The sequence below is a fragment of the Bos mutus genome, chromosome 6 (assembly GCF_027580195.1).
Source record: "Bos mutus isolate GX-2022 chromosome 6, NWIPB_WYAK_1.1, whole genome shotgun sequence".
NCBI lineage: Eukaryota > Metazoa > Chordata > Mammalia > Artiodactyla > Bovidae > Bos > Bos mutus.
In genome coordinates this window covers 108,531,675-108,548,875 of record NC_091622.1, presented here as the reverse complement: position 1 = coordinate 108,548,875, position 17,201 = coordinate 108,531,675, and the positions used below count along the sequence as shown (strand labels likewise).

Sequence of the window (17,201 nt, the reverse complement as noted above, 5' to 3'; positions counted from 1 at the left end):
CCCAGGACTCCAGACCCAGGCCCCAGGCGGCCGCCCGCTGCTCGCTGCCGGAGAAGCCGGGCTTCAGGCCGCCGCCTCCCACGCAGCCCAGCCTGGCGAGGGTGCCCGCGCCCCGCGAAGACCGGAACTGGCCCCTCGCGGCCGCCGTAGACGCACCTCTGTTGCCATTGTCACCGCTTTCCCCGACCCTCCTTCCTCCTTCCTCCCCCACCGGAGTTCCCTTTCACTTCCGGGGTCGCTCTGGATCCGTTGGTTCCGTAACAACATCCCGTTGGCTTCCCTCAGGCGGCGGGACCCGGGCAGCGCCGCCTCCTAGGAGCGCCGCCCGTCCGGGGCTCACCGCGCTCCTCTCCGGGCCCAGGCCGCCATGGCCACCAACCCGCAGCCACAGCCACCTCCTCCCGCGCCGCCGCCTCCCCCGCCGCAGCCGCAGCCGCCGCCGCCGCCGCCTGGCCCAGGGACTGGCCCAGGCGCGGGCGGGGCCGGGGGAGCGGGCGCCGGCGCCGGGGACCCGCAGCTCGTGGCCATGATCGTGAACCATCTCAAGAGCCAGGGGCTCTTCGACCAGTTCCGCAGGGACTGCTTGGCCGACGTGGACACCAAGGTGCGGGGCGCGCGGGGGAGCTGCGGGCGGGCGGGGACCGGGGACGACCCCGCGGGCCGCCGCCTTGCCGGGCAGGCCATCGGTGGCCCGCCATCGGTCGGTGGGCCGGCGGCTGCCTCGGCGTCCCCAGCCCCGGGGCCGCTCTGGAGCGCTCCACCTCCCCACCGCGGAGTTCCCTGCGCAGCCGCTTCCTCTCTGAGGGGCCGCTTCGTGCCCGGCGCTGTTCGTGGCTCGCTGTGTTCATTCATTCGCTCAGCCTTTCGTTGGCTTAACAGACTAGCCAAGCATCTCCTACGTTCCAGGCACTGCTTAGGTGCTGGGAATATAGGGGTGAGCCACACCAAGTTACTGTTCTTTTGGAGACTCGTCTGTACTAAGGCTAACGGCGCTTTCACCTGTGATTTCCACTCACCGCCCCCCACCTCCGCCCCCCGGTTTACTTCGTGTCCCAAGTTATTTTTGCCGTCTCTCTTGAAGATTGCTGGTAAGGGTCAGGTCTTTGTCCTTCGGAGAAAGGACTAAGTGGTGATGAATCGAATTGTTTGCAGTGTTGCAATGCTGGACTTGGTGAGGGGCGCAGAGCTGGTCGATGGAAAGGTGAGGTACGGAGATGGGGCTTTGTTTCCCCCAGGGACTCTGATTTAATCGCTCAGGCCAAGTCCTGTCTCTAAAGTGAGAAGGGAGGAGGGGTGAGAGGGGAGAGGTAGAGGAAACTGAGGAAAAGACGGAGGCGAGGTGACGGCAGGTACTGAAATGGAAGAAGGACAGGACAGAAGAATGAGTTGGGAGAGTTCGGGGTATATGGGGAAAGGTTCCCTGTACAAAAAGAGCGGGGCTGGGAAGGGAAAGGGAGTATGTACCAAGTGTCAAAGTGAAGAGGGGTTGGCAGGAGCGGGTCAACTTGGGTGGTTCTGCAAAGGCTGAGTAGAGAAAACGGGAAGGTGCATTTAGTAAATGGATGGAAACCTAGTAGGTCTAGAAGCAAGTGAAGCAGGAAGCTTTGGTTGGAAACAGTTGGGGGAAAACTTTTTTTTTAACTGAGATCTGGTTTGGTTCATTGGTTCAGAGTTTCAGTGGGGTCAGGGTTTTTCCATAGCATGTTCAGCTCTTCTAAAGAAGCTTGTTTCTTTGAGGAAAGGGCTTTGAGGTGAAGCACACACCATTCCCTTGTCTCCTCTGGGGAAACCTTTCTGACAGTCTGGGGACATCTTCCCTTTTAAGAACTCTGGCCCACCTTGTAGACCAGAAATAGAATGTGCCTTTTGGGGGTGTTGGAGTTTCTGAACCACATGAAATTCAGTTTTCTTGGGGATATTTATTTATGTAGGTAGTATGTAGTTTGCTCACTTCATTTTAGGGAATATGCACAAGCCTGTTTGACAATGATGCCAGTTGACTTTCTTCCTCCCTCTCTCCCTTCCTTCCATACTTTTTTTTTTCCACAGGACATGGGGAAGTAAATGTTACCCAACTATCAAAAAGTAAAGCTGTTTTTTTTTTTTTTTTGGCAAGTAGGGATTTCACTTTGCTGTCCTTAGAAACCTACAAATCCATGTGTCATCATTTGTGTATGCAGATGAAAATTCAAATACACCAGCAGCTGGGGGTGGGGAGCTATACTATTTAAGGCTCAACTTTTTCTGCATCCACATTCCCTCCGAATATTGTTGTTGTGCCTGTAATGTTCCTGCCAGAGCCTCTCAAAGTAGACTCCTAAAAGATTTCTTGGGGCGAAAGAAGGAAGCACCGTTGGTTTGACAATCTGATGATAACTAGGACAGGTACACAGGTTCACATGAACATGCAGCCCAAGATCCGGCTAATGCTGGGGCTCCTCTGCTGTGGTCTCCACATCCGGGAGCCAGGCTTCAAAGCCATTCCGACCCCTGTGCACCGAGTAGCACGTGAGGAGGAAAAATCAAGGCAGGCTCACCTCTAGGGACTCGGCAGGGTGCTCCCTGACCAAGTGATTGTGGCCCCTTTCACTCCAGGCCGTAAAGGCCAATTTTTGGATACTTCCTTGGCTGGAAATGGCTCCTCGTTGCCATGATTATTGTCTCTTTTCAGATTTAAAAGAAAAATCAGAGACAGAAATAATGTAAGTTTATTCACCCAACAAATACTTACACACCAGGCATTGTTTTAGGTACCAGGGACACAGCAGTGAACAGAAAGTCCCTGCTGATGTGAAGCTCGAAGCCCATCAGAGAAAGTAAATCTCACTCGTGAGAGGTTCTGTGGGAGAGAGAAAGCAGGATGAAGGTGGAAAGGGTTGATGGTGTGTTTTGCGTAAGTTATTCAGGGAAGATTGAATGAGATGACATTTGAGCCATCGCTGAAGGAGCTCTCCAGCTGTGGGGGGCTGAGCATGCCAACTGGGGAGCACAGCAAGTGCAGGAGGCCTAAGGCAGAACCTGCTGAGGGAGAAAGGGCTAGGAGCTGAGGTAGGAGCCCCCCCGCCACCCTCCCTTTACAGAGCTGCCGGAGCCCTGGTGAGTTTGGCGCTCACTGGAGCTGAGAAGCCCCTGGCAGGTGTTAGAGCAGAAGAGGGATGCGATCTGCTTCCACCTCAGACGGCTTGACCTCGTGGAGTCATTCACAGTACCCCCTTACTTCATCGTGATGTGGTTTGGACAGTGAACGACATGGTCCCCTTAACTTGAGAAGATCGGCGCTCTCTGCACTGTGGAAAACAGACTTCAGGCAGCAAGGGGGGACTAGATGCAGGCCAGTCCGCAACTGTGATCTAGGCAGGGGAGGAGAAGGCTCCGGACACGAGGGGTAGCAGTGCAGGGGATGGGAGGTGCTCAGCTTCTGGCTGCATTCTGAGGCTCATGCCGGCGGGATTTCCTGCGGGTTCGGGTGAGGGGTGGAAGAGAAGGAGTCATGATGATGTGAAGGCTTTTGGCCAGGAGCACTGGGAAAAGGACATAGCTCTTCCCAGAAGAGTAATGGAGCCCAAAATATTATCGTAGTCACTAGGCTTTTTTACCTAAACAAGAACTTAGAAACCAAGGGATTTAACTTTTATAGTTCAAATTGAAGGTTGTTTTATGGGCAAGTAGAGTGCTAATGGAGAAGACAATGGCACCCCACTCCAGTACTCTTGCCTGGAAAATCCCATGGACGGAGGAGCCTGGTAGACTGCAGTCCATGGGGTCGCTAAGAGTCAGACATGACTGAGCAACTTCACTTTCACTTTTCACTTTCATGCCTTGGAGAAGGAAATGGCAACCCACTCCAGTGTTCTTGCCTGGAGAATCCCAGGGACGCGGGAGCCTGGTGGGCTGCAGTCCATGGGGTCGCTAAGAGTCAGACATGACTGAGCAACTTCACTTTCACTTTTCACTTTCATGCATTGGACAAGGAAATGGCAACCCACTCCAGTGTTCTTGCCTGGAGAATCCCAGGGACGGGGAAGCCTTGGTGGGCTGTCGTCTCTGGGGTCGCACAGAGTCAGACACGACTGAAGCGACGCAGCAGCAGCAGCAGCAGCAGCAGAGTGCTAGATACATTGTGACATTTGAGCCTAATGTTTCTGAGGTTTGGGAATATTGGGAAAAATAATTATGTTTTACAATCATTGGGGAGAAAATTAGTTTTGTTCATATGAATTTTGGATAAATGGAGAGGAACATCAGAAATGATCATGAGACGTTTTGGTTGGATGGAATATTTGTTGTTCAGTCACTTAAGTTGTGTCCAACTCTTTGCAACCCCATGGATTGCAGCTCACCAGGCTTCCCTGTCCTCCGCTATCTCCTGGAGTTTGCTCAAATTCATGTCCATTGAGTTGGTGATGCTATCTAACTATCTTATCCTCTGCCACCCCCTTCTCCTTTTGCCTTCAATCGTTCCCAACTAAATATAGGTATAGAATAGAGGATAGAACATAGGTATTAGCAAAATTCTGGTAATCGGAAGGGGTGAAGGGGTGTCACAGAGGGATAAAATCTTTCTCATCTCCATTACCTAGATAGTTAACCAGTCATCTCATCTGATAACTACTTTTTAATTGGTTATCTGCCTAGCAGTGTGAAAAGGTGTGTGAAAACAAAGACTAAAAGAGTGAGAGAACACTTACACTTCAGTAAAGAAATAAATATGCACCCCCCCAAAATACAACACAAGAATTACTCGAATGACAGTGTGTATCAGAGACAGTTGGTACACGGGAGAAGGGCTGTGCAAGCCTACTTTGGGTATCAGGATGACTTTAGGGGTTAGGTGAGCTCTGAAGGTGAGAAGTTTGCCAGATGGACAGGGAGAAGGAGTCGTAGGTGTGCACGAATAAAATCATGAGAACTTGTGACTGGAGAATAAACTTTAAGGGGTAAGGGAGCAAACAGCAGAAACGGAGGTTGTACGGTTTTGCTTAAAATCATTCGGGAATACTCAGACTCATCTACATTAAAAGTCACATAAAAGATGTAAAGAACATGCATGGTGGGGACAGCTTGAAGAAAGGAAGCATGCAGTCAGACAGTCCTTCCAGGCAGCATAGAAGTGGCCTGTTAACGTGGGTCCTCTCTCCTGCTTCCTGTGTATCAGTAGTGCTCAGCTTTAGCACAGCTGACATTTTGGGCTGGATAGTCCTTTGTTGGGGGGGACTGTCCTGTACCTGGTAGGATGCCACTAGCAACTCCCCTCAGCAGTGACAATCAGAGATGTCTCCGGGCATTGCCAGAGGTTACCTGGGTGGGCGCAGAGTAGGGGGAGGCAAAATTGCTTCCAGTTAGGAACCAGTGCCTTATATTTAATGTAACACTTGGTTCCAGCAGTTGTCCCTTCCTAATTTCTCTTGGATCCATGCCTTTCAGCCCATTTTTGCCACTCCACTACAGATTTTCATTCTTCTAGTTATTGCATGCTTTCCTGCGAATATTTTGAGCCTGTTTACTGTCTCAGACTTCCCTGGTGGTTCAGACAGTAAAGTGTCTGCCCGCATGCGGGAGACCCGGATTCGATCCCTGGGTTGGGGACATCCTGTGGAGAAGGAGATGGCAACCCACTCCAGTACTCTTGCCTGGAAAATTCTATGGACTGAGGAGCCTGATAGGCTACATCCATGGGGTCACAAAGAATCGGATAACAACTGAGCGACTTCACTTTCTTTTCTTTCTTACTCTCTCACCATAGGAATATCGGGTCAGCTTCACGTATCACGATGCTCATATGTGCTGTGGGTTCACATTCTCTCTCCCATAATTCCAGGTGTCGTATATGGGTCCCCAAATTCTTCCAAATCCTGGTTCCACATTATGTTTCCAATCTCATCTCTCTGTTTTTGTTTTCTCTCCTCCAACAAAATTGGATTTAATGGCATGGGGGCTCCCCAGTGCTCCTGACTCCGCGTTTTCTCATCCACCTACTCTTACATTGCTGGCTGTATCTGTGCGGCCCACCTTTCCTCGTCCCAGCTGTGTTGTGAAACTTTGAAGGTCTAACTGGGATGCCGTAGTCAATGGCAACCCACTCCAGTACTCTTGCCTGGAAAATCCCATGGATGGAGGAGCCTGGTAGGCTGCAGTCCATGGGGTCACTAAGAGTCGGACACGACTGAGCGACTTCACTTTCACTTTTCACTTTCATGCATTGGACAAGGAAATGGCAACCCACTCCAGTGTTCTTGCCTGGAGAATCCCAGGCACAGGGGAGCCTGGTGGGCTGCCGTCTATGGGGTCGCACAGTCGGACATGACTGACATGACTTAGCAGCAGCATTCTCAATGAAGGCTCATTTCCTGTCTGCTCTTCTCCATTTCTTCCCTTCAAATCATCTAAAAGTAACACTTCTTATGTTCTAGTCCCTTGTGTATAATTAGGTATATCTGTCTTTGTATTCATCTATAAACATTTTGTTTTAGATAAATGGTATTTGAATGAGTCTTGTATTATCCTGAAGCAGGAGGATAATACAGGGTTGTCAAACTATGAAACTTTGTTGCCATATTGATGCCCTAAGAAATGTTAACACTGCTAAAGATACAAGGATTCCTGAGACTATGGATATTAGGGTTGATATTGTGTAGCAGTGAGGTTTTTAACATTGATATCTCTTTCTTCCTCTCTAGCCTGCCTATCAGAATCTGAGACAGCGTGTTGACAACTTTGTTGCAAACCACTTAGCAACTCATACATGGAGTCCCCACCTCAACAAGAACCAGCTTAGAAACAATATTCGACAGCAAGTGCTCAAGTAAGTCAGAATTGCAGCATTCCTAGGAAGGTTTGAGACTGTCCCAGTGTGCCTTGCCTGAAAGCAGAGACATTTGCAGAAGTTTGTTCACCTTGTGATGATTTTGTCAGGTCTGGTGTGGCTACTTCATACAATGATACAGTGTAATTTTAGAGTAGACTCTAAATTGCTTCACATTTCCCTCATAAATTTGACAGTCTGATTGTTCCCATAGACCTTTGGAAATATTGAAGGAATGACTGCTGCTGCTGCTAAGTCGATTCAGTCGTGTCCGACTCTGTGCGACCCCGTAGACAGTAGCCCACTAGGCTCCTCTGTTCCTGGGATTCTCCAGGCAAGAACACTGGAGTGAAAGGAATGACTATGTGACTTCAAAAAAAAAGCCCTCTAGATCTGCCATGAATAGATGGCAAATGCCAGATTGGTTAGTGTGTCACATACGGTTACGTTTACAGTTACTTTTTGACCCTGAGAGAGTAGGCTTTATTATTCCTGGTTTACAAATAAAGACATTAAAGATGACTGAAATTGAAGCATTTTCTCCTGATTTGAGACCATGTCTTCTATGTTCTGATACAACTGCTTGCTTTTTTCCTTTTCTTTTTCCTGGCTGCGTGTGGCTGTCAGATCTTAGCTCCCCGGTCAGCAGTTAAGCCTGGCCCTAGCAGTCTGTCAGGTCTTAGCTCCCCGGTCAGCAGTTAAGCCTGGCCCTAGCAGTCTGTCAGATCTTAGCTCCCCGGTCAGCAGTTAAGCCTGGCCCTAGCAGTGAAAGTGCTGCGTCCTAACCCCTGGGCCACCAGGGGCTCTCCTGGTTTGTGTTTGTTTTGGTTTTGTTTTTAATTTAACTGTGATTTTGCTTGTGGGTTTTAGTGACAATATAACCAGAAAGGGAGTGGTGGTGCATTTGGGCCTGTCAGGGTCCTTTTCTTGGCAAACACGAAGAGAGTGAGAAAAGCCGGAATGTTTAGATGGCCCTAAAAAGATCATATTTGTTCCCCCAAAGAGCAGATTTACAATATTGTTCATGAATATAAGTATTCACCAAGATTAGAAGACTTGAACCCTCTCTCCCTGCCTCACACCCCAGAAAAGCTGACCACATTATTTTAAAAATGCTTTATTTTTCCTGCCTTGACAAATATTTATGTCCAAGTTCATCTACTGGGACGAAATGTGGCTTTTTAAACAGGTAAACAAATCTGATTTATAGCTGTGTGCTGGGTGCTTAGTCCCTCAGTCGTGTCTGACTCTTCGAGACCTCATGGACTGTAGCCTGCCAGGCTCCTCTGTCCATGGGGATTCTCTAGGCAAGAATGCTGGAGTGGGTTGCCATGCCCTCCTCCAGGGGATCTTCCCAACCCAGGGATCGAACCCAGATCTTCTGCATTCCAGGCGGATCTTTACCGCCTGAGCCACCAGGAAGCATAATTTATAGCTGTTGCCCCTCAATTCCCTCTTGTCCCTCAGGAACCTTGCAAACCTACCTAGTGTATTGCTCCCTTGATAGTTCACCCACAGGAAGCCCCACAAATAAAACTTTACACTCTGATTCAAAGACCCATTTAGCCGCAGGTAATCCTAGAAACCAGGAACCTGGGGCTCAGACTGCGTGTCCTAGAAAATAAGAGAAGGGAAGAGGGAAATTTGACAGTAGGTTTGTTGTCTACATTTTAAAAGATACTCAGGAACCTGTGAAAGAGTCCAGGTGAGATCACAAGATGCCGTTAGAGGGCTGCATCTGATAGCTTCTGGGGAGAAGTCAAGGCCTTTCCTGTTGGGCAGCAGGCCTAGGGGCTTCCTCATTTCCAGACCTTCAGGAGAACAGTAACCAAAATAGGGGGTAGAGCGCTAGGGGTCAAGTTGGAGACTAGGGGTCGGTCGGGGGCCAAGGGTAGGCCGGGTTGGGGGGTGGGGGCAGGAGGCTTACAGACATTACCCACAGTTACAGAGCACCAGCCCGCAACAGTGTGCATAGCTGCCTCCTTTTCACAAAGAATAACATTGTTTTAAAAGCGTGTTTGGAAAGGGGAGGGTCTTAGATTCTTTTTGTCTTTTTCTTCATATGTTAAGAGACTAAATGGAAGGCACATTTCTTGAAATTGACTTCTTAGCACGCAAAACCTTTACAGCCGGGAAGCGGTCATTTGTTCTGTTCTTTAAAGAGAGCTAAACTCAGTCTTGCCCATGTAAAATCAAGCACTTAAAATTGTTGTACCAACATATGACGTTTTCACAGAACCTTGTTTGGTGAGGGATTGCTGGACGCTGCAGTAGGGGGTGCTTGTGACTGCCGGCAGTTAACACTAGAGCAGTCTGCCTGTGGGTGACGAGGACCCTCCTCTGTGGACTAGAGCGGGCCAATTGTCATCTCTTGGGTAGTTTAGGCATTGCTCTTACTGGGACATCTGGACATTTTCTTCTAGCTACTTTACTTATTTTTAATTGAACTGTTCTTTCATTTAAATTACATTAGTAAACTTATGTCTCTTAAATAACATTTCTAAGTTACTCTAAAGAAAGAGTAACTTTTAGTTGTGTCTAACTAATGGTATAGGGCCTCCCTGGTGGCTCAGTGTGTAAGAATCCGCCTGCCAGTGCAGGAGATGTGGGTTTGATCCCTGGGTCAGGAAGATCCCCTTGAGAAGGAAATGGCAACCCACTTCAGTATTCCTCGCAGGAAATCCCATGGACAGAGGAGCATGGCGTCTACAGTTCATGGGATTGCAACAGAGTCAGACGCGATTTAACAACTAAACGACGACAACTACCAATGGTATAGGAACGTATTTGCACCTGTAAATACAATTTCAGATCGTTTTTTTGCATTTACTTTGAGAAATACTCACTTGTCTCAGATTGAACTGTTTACAATTGCCATTTTCATAAGACAAGATAGTTCAATATCTGCAATTTTGCATGGTTCAGTAACCAATCTGCCAGCTCAGTAGTTTAAAAAAAGTTTTACTCTGTTTATGCATTCATTTGTACAACAGAACCTTAAAATGCAAGGGAGCTCAGAAGTGATGACCTGAACTGTACACTGTTTAAAGGAAGACAAGAAGGTAGCTTTAACCAAGACAGTGCCAGCTGCTGGCATTTTGGCTTTGCCCTTGAACCTGGAGCTATGACCTCTCCCCTCCTCTGGTGAGGCAGCCCCGGCTGCACCCACACGTCACTGGAATGAACCCACGAGGAACAGTGTGCTTGTTAGCGTGGGCCTCCGTTTCTGAGATCAGAGCGGGCCTCTGAGAGAGCGAGGACCTAAGTACACGGAGGCCGGCGTGTGGGCCTCAGGGAAAGAGACTGAGGCAGCCACCTGAAGGGTGTGTTTCATTTCGTGCCTTTGTGCTTGCACCTTAGAACGTTTTTCAGATGACTTGTCCTCGCCTCTTTTCCACCTGCCACGTTTTAAAGACACCTCCAAGATGTAACAGTGTTCAGAGGATTAGCTTTTTTTTTTTTTAATAGTCTTAGAACTTTAGAAAGCAGGTTACCTACTTTGTGCAGTGGTGTCTCATTTTTCTCTATGGCCCACATAAATGGAATTGTAGTATCTCAGGGCTGCGAGGTGCCTCGGGAAAGGCGAATCGCATCCATCCTCCACTCCAGACAGCACGGCACTCAGACATAGCCCTGCAGGGCGTAGAGAGAGACACCTCAGCCCTGTGCAGGGACAGCCAGAGGCCTCAAACTGCTGTCCCAACACTGTCCAGGGAACTGTGACTGCTCAGGTTCTCTGAAAGAAACAAGGTTGAAGTGCGATTCTTCAAATAAATGCATGTCCTCCTATTTTGTTCAGAGGCCTCTGTGGTTTTCTTCGTGTTTCAGGCTTTGTTGGCCCTTTGCTCCTCTGTCTCTTACGTGTGATATTTCTTTGAACACTTTGTTCCCTTCTCTTCTCTGGAAATCAGGACTCAGGTTAAATGTCTTCTCCTTTGTAAAGCATTCGCAAATCATCTCAGGGATGGCTAATAATGATAATATTCTTTTCTCATAGTGCATTGTATGTCCTAGCAGCTGTCACGTTGTATTTTGTGTCTCTCACCCCCAGCAGAACAGAGACCAGGTGTGATTTGCAGTGGCTCAGTAGCTAGTGTGGTGCTTGTTGTGTATAAGGCACTTAGAACGTGATTGTAGAATGAATAAATCATTTAGTCTTTAAAGCAAGAAGATAATAAGATGGCCAAAAGTTTTAAGCTTTGTTTTTGTTCTTCTAAAGTTTTCCTTTTTTTTTCTTTTTTGTAAGTTTGGGGAAATTGCACTTTGTGTGCATTCTTCAGTGTTCGTGGGCACACTAATACTTACAACAGACTTATATCTTTCTGTTTAAAAAAAAAAGTTGTAGAATCTATAGGTTTATTTCGTACCCAGAATTCCACTTTAATGGTCATTTATCCCTGTCTGCCATGGGCAGGATTGAGGTAAGAGAAGCATCACCTACAAGCCTGGCCTTTAGATAACGTGCTCTGTCTAGTTCTAAAGGTATTTTGTTTTGCTCTTGTTCTGTCTGCTTTAGTATCTCCACTGGTGACACAGTGGAGATGTGACATATTTTATGTAGTTTTTTTTTTTTGCAGTATCCTTTGTTAAATGCCACTGTAGTGTGAAACTTATTTTCTATTGTGTATTTTTCTTGTAACCCAAGGAGAGTGGAGAGGGGGCAGTTGAAGAACATATATGTAATTGATACAGCTTTACTTAAAAGGAGTTTGTTTAATACTACATTACATTTTGTTTTTGTTTTTCACCTTTCTGTAAATTATCCTGTGTTTCAGATCAGGAATGTTGGAGTCTGGTATTGACCGAATTATTTCTCAGGTTGTGGATCCGAAGATCAACCACACATTCAGACCTCAGGTGGAGAAAGCTGTGCACGAGTTTCTGGCCACGCTCAGTCATAAGGAGGACACGAGCGGCAGTACAGCCCCCGAGGATGAGAAACCAGACTCCTCCACCATCACACAAGGTGCTTTGCTTTCATTCTTGGTCAGTCCCGTTGCTTTTCTTCTTACGCTGATTACCAAGTTAGGGGTATTTAGTTCATTAAAATATTTCTCTTTTTGGCCACTCTCATGAAATTGTAGTTATTTTAATTATCACCCAGATTCTTGAACTGGCATAACAGTTTTTTGTTTTTTTTTTTTAAATAATAGTTACTTTAATAATGTAGTGGATGGGTGTGTGTGTGTTTCAGTAGAGGCAATAATTACAGTAATTAGAGAACATATTCTTTTTCTGGGAACTAGACTGTTCTCACGTTTGCATAATGCCTGGGTCTGTGTTACAGAGGTAGAGAATTTAGAGTGTGTTGAGTCTCAGCACCAGTGCCTGAAAGACTGAAAGTGTATGTGCGTGTGTCACGTAACACTGACAGTGGCAGGCGGCTTTGAGTCTGCAGAGGGCTTTACCTTCTGCACAAATTTATTCTAAAACATGTCTTTCCCTCCAAGGTGTCCCTGCCCCAGGGCCCAGTGCAAACGTGGCCAGTGATGCCATGTCCATCTTGGAAACCATCACTTCTCTCAACCAAGAAGCTAGTGCTGCCAGGGCTTCAACAGAGACGTCGAATGCCAAGACCAGTGAGAGAATGTCCAAAAAAACCCCGTCTCAGGCAAGCACTGACACTAGTGCTGAGAAAGAGAGGACTTCAGAGGACACAGCTGATAAAGAAAAACCTACAGCCGACTCTGCAGGGGAAGGGCAGGAAGCTGCCCCTCGCTCTGAAGAACTTAGTGATCCCCCTTGTCCAGCTGAAGAAATGAAGAATCACGCAAGAGAAAGTACTAGTTCAGTTCTGCTAAATAAGGATGCTCAACAAGAAAGCAGTGACCAAAAAAGCAAATCAGCAGATAAAGGTGAAAAGAAGCCAGACAGCAATGAAAAGGCAGAAAGAAAGAAAGAGAAGAAGGAAAAGACTGAAAAGAAAACTGATCACTCAAAAAGGAGCGAAGATGTACAAAGAGTAAAAGATGAAAAACAAGCAAAGGATAAAGAAGTAGAATGTTCAAAACTTCCTTCGGAAAAAACCAATAGTAAAGCTAAAACCAGTGAAGGAACAAAAGAAGGTAAAAACTTGGAAAAGTCTACAACAGTTTAAAGAACACAGTGTCCTTGAGGGCACATCACACTTGCCTTCAAAGTTTTATAACTATATTTGCTACTTGTGTTTTAAAATCCTGAAAACTCATATTCTTTTTGCTAAAAGATGAGCATTAAGCATTTGTATATTTCCTTTCATTCTCATGTGCCAGTTGATAATGCAAATGAACAGAGACACTCTAAGCCTTATAAATTTAACTCATAATTTATTCACGTACATTATTCCAAGCCAGTTAATTGTTGTATATCCTAATCTTTAAAATACTAGTGAATAATTCATTTACATAAGATTTGCTTTTTATATATCATTCACATCATGGATTATCAGTCTTATTCATTTTATAGGCTAACCGTGCTTTCTGTTTGCTGAAAACAGCTCTACCTTATTTGATATTGGTCACCAATGGTGAGAGATTATTTCTGAAGTTGAAGTTCTTTGAGCAGTTAAAGCAGAAAAATGTTAATGTAATTTAGGAATCGGGTGCTGTTTTTGTTCTTACCACAAGACGATTTGTTTTCTATGTTTCATTTTCTTGTAGATATCTCTATGATAGATTCTGATGTGGATGGACTTACAGACATCACAGTTAGCTCCGTCCACACCAGTGACCTTTCATCTTTTGAAGAAGACACTGAGGAGGAGGCTGTGATGTCTGAGAGCATGGAAGAAGGAGAGATTACATCAGATGGTAAAGCATTTTACTTAGTAAAGCCTCTGGGAAGCTTCCTGTTGAGCAGTGTTTGTAAGTTCAGATGGCTGTGTCGTGAAAGGCAGTGTGGCGCCGTGGCAGGAGCTTGGGACTCTTAGTTGGAAGATTTGTTTCTGAGTCCCAGCTCCAAGACTGTCTATCTGAGTGAGCTTGGTAAGTTACTAAACCTCAACAAGCCTAGGTTCTCCTTCTCTTACCTCCACTCCTTAGGATTCTTAGAAGACTTGGATGAGATCGTGTTTGAACATGCCATGTTTTGGTAGTGTTTGGAGGGACAGTCCACAAGACTGCCCTCATTTCTGGGACCAATTGCAAATTCAAGATCCCAAGACCACTCTCAGGTTTGGTAATTCACTAGAAGGACTCATTGAAAGCTATTAAACTCATGGTTATGGTTTCTTTCAGCTAAGGGACACATTAAAATCAGCCAAGGGAAGAGGCAGTAGGCTATATAGTCTGTCACCAGGAGTCACGTAGCTAGTGAGCACAGCACCATTTCAAACCCAGTCCGGGCTTCTAACTAATACCTTACATTGCTCTTTAACATGTGATTAAATATTTTTTATGATTTTTTGAAAAGTCAAAAATGTTGAACATTATTTGCAATTGCCTGCAGATAGCATCTGGTAAGTTTGCCACTGACTCTTGGATTGAACCCACCTGCCAACGCAGGAGACGTAAGAGACATGGGTTCAATCCTTGGATCAGGAAGATCCCCTGGAGGAGGGCATAGTAACCCACTCCAGTATTCTTGCCTGGAGAATCCCATGGACAGAGGAGCCTGGTGGGCTACAGTCCATGGGGTTGCACAGAGTCGGACACAACTGAAGCGACTTAACACATACTTGAATTAGAATATCTGTAGAGAAAATCACAGGCAAGAAAAAAGTAGAAAGTTTTAATGCTGTAGATGTATGAATATTTTTCAGTTGCTCCCATTTTTCATTATTTTCTTAGTGTCCATTTAAAAAACTGAATTAGCAGCCTCCGAAATGCAAGGGTAGCACTTCTCACTCTTCGTAATTATCCTCATGAGGTCATTTCTGAGTACCGATGGGAGAAGAATGCTCTTATCCTGTGAACATTCCACTTTCTCTGACCAAACGGAAATCTTATTTCTAGATGCTGTATTGGATCTTTTCAAGGTTTTTCCTGGACAGGGCTAGATTTTCTGTGTATGGGATCCAAAAGTAAGAAAACTGCTCTTTTGAGAGTACAAAGCAATACTTAGTAGCACTCACTGCTTCTTGCTGTGCATGGGGAACTTTTCTCCCTTCCTAGGGCAGAGGGGTTTTACTGTATACTTGCTGTAGGGCCAGTTATTGGTTCTTGCCCCTTCCATAAACGAAAGACCATAAATGGTCACTAAAATCTCAAGTTTAAAGTGTGGCTTGAAGGGAATTTGTTCAACTTGATACTGGTAAAGTATTCATGCCAAGTCTGTTGATATACAAATGAGGATTAACTATTTGTCCAGGAAACATAAGTAACTCTTAAGGTCTAATTTTTCTTTTTGATATGTGAGAAGCTGAAAGAAAGAAACAGTATGTGAATCAGGAGGATGTCCCTGGTGGTCCATTGGTTAAGACTCTGCCCTTCCTGTTCAGGGGGCATGAGTTTGATCCCTGCCCTGAGAAATTCTGCATGCCATGCGGCACGGCCAAAGAAGCAAACAAAAAAAAAAATTTAAATAAATAAAGATATGAATGATAGCCTTTAAAATTTTCTGAATTTTCACATACTGATATTTCTCCTGTTGGACCTACAAATACCCTTAAACTACTTTGATACAGCTTTTGCCACTTGATGTTGATGTTAATTGCTGATTGACAGAAATGATCTTCTTTCTACTGACTTTCTTCCAGATGAAGAGAAGAACAAGCAAAACAAAACAAAAACTCAAACCAGTGATCCCAGTGAAGGAAAAGCAAAAAATGTGCGGCATGCTTATGTTCACAAACCATATCTTTACTCAAAGTATTATAGTGATTCTGATGACGAACTTACTGTGGAACAACGGCGGCAGTCTATTGTAAGTCAGATTTGAGCTCTTGTTATGTTAACCTATTAAATCAGGTTGGCATACTTGACTAGTCTGTTCACAGGCTACTGGTGAGCATTTGAAATGGTGACTTATAGGTTCCACCTTCAGGAACCTTGTCATTTAGGCAGAATAGATAAAAACGTGATGGAGCTGTTCATATCATCATGATTGGTGAAAAACTGCTAACACCCTCGGTGTTTCATAGTATGGAAATGTTTGACCCGAGTATGGATCCAGCCATAAAGAGAGATGGCATCAGCCATTAACATATTATTAAGAGGGAAGCATAGTCGTCCACATATTTCCTTCATTTGATAGTACTTCTAAGATGTACCACTGAATTATTAACAGCTTTTTAGAGAAACTGCTACCTCATTGTATGTATACATCGGTTTTAATAAGTTGGCTTACAATTTCAGAAACATTAAAATATGAAAAGTTGTGCATCAAAGAATAAGGAAATACTACTCCATAAAAAATGATTTGAAGGAAGCGCACCAAAATGTTAATAGCCTCTCTCTTAAGAGATTAGTTGATCAGGAGTTATGCTCATGCTTAGAGTATTTGACACTTTGAGGCTTTGAATTCTGGGCAGGAAAGAGATGGTAGAGTAACACAATGACTGGATCCTCCCTGGTTTAAAATACAACTACAGGAAGTCCCACATCCAAACCCTGGGTCCTGAGAGTATAGCCAGCAAGTAACATTTGTTGTAGGACCACCCTGTCACTAGAATCTGCATTTCATCTTTCTTTGAGAAAATCAGATAATTATAAAGACCTACCTCTACACGTGATGCTCATAGACATTTTTATAGGTAGCCTTTTAATTGGAATAACAGTTTATTAAACCACCGTTTCCCCAAATGATACCTTTAAATTGATGGCATTCTGAAAGTTAGTAAGGGAAAAATGTCACCTTCTGTCTCTTTTGAAACCCATGCGCACACATAGATGTGTTTATAGTGGTATGTATGCACTTTTACAGAGCCCATTAATTTGTAAGAACATCTGAAGGGCAAGCATATTTTTTTTCAGGGTGTTTTTGCTCTTACTTGAGAATCTGTCAGCATAATTATGAATATTTTGTGGTTTTAGGCTAAAGAAAAAGAAGAGAGACTTTTAAGAAGGCAAATTAATAGAGAAAAACTTGAAGAAAAACGAAAACAGAAAGCAGAAAAGACAAAGTTTTCAAAAGCTAAGAGTCAAGGTATAAGAGATCTTAACATTTAATATTTTAAACTATGTACTTACCCCATTGACTTCTAGATATTAAGATAGCTTATGAGGTATGATTATAAAATAAAGTGATAAAAATTGTATCTTAGATTTTTAAAACTATGTATTTTAAGATGTTTAAGATTTCCTTTTTAATCTGATGTATTTAGTCACATGTTTATTATATTTCTATATCTAAGTTAAACATTCTATCACATACCAGATTATACAACTCACATAATAGCAGTTTATTTTCCAGTGATTATGGAATGAATTATCACTGAAAAATTTATTGTTAACCTGTGAGTCCTCAAGCCTTGCAGTGATAT

General features: G+C 44.9%; 1 protein-coding gene across 1 annotated transcript in view; it reads left to right on the top strand.

Annotated features, from left to right (window-relative positions):
• The first annotated feature begins 225 nt into the window (after positions 1 to 225).
• BOD1L1 (biorientation of chromosomes in cell division 1 like 1) overlaps positions 226 to 17,201 on the top strand; it is a 57,342-nt gene continuing 40,366 nt past the window's right edge. The window contains exons 1-7 of the mRNA XM_070372706.1: positions 226 to 604; positions 6,678 to 6,802; positions 11,578 to 11,768; positions 12,253 to 12,867; positions 13,441 to 13,590; positions 15,477 to 15,643; positions 16,753 to 16,864. Of these exons, the coding sequence (XP_070228807.1) occupies positions 368 to 604; positions 6,678 to 6,802; positions 11,578 to 11,768; positions 12,253 to 12,867; positions 13,441 to 13,590; positions 15,477 to 15,643; positions 16,753 to 16,864 (1,597 nt within the window). The 5' untranslated portion in view covers positions 226 to 367. The remainder of the gene's footprint in view (positions 605 to 6,677; positions 6,803 to 11,577; positions 11,769 to 12,252; positions 12,868 to 13,440; positions 13,591 to 15,476; positions 15,644 to 16,752; positions 16,865 to 17,201) is intronic.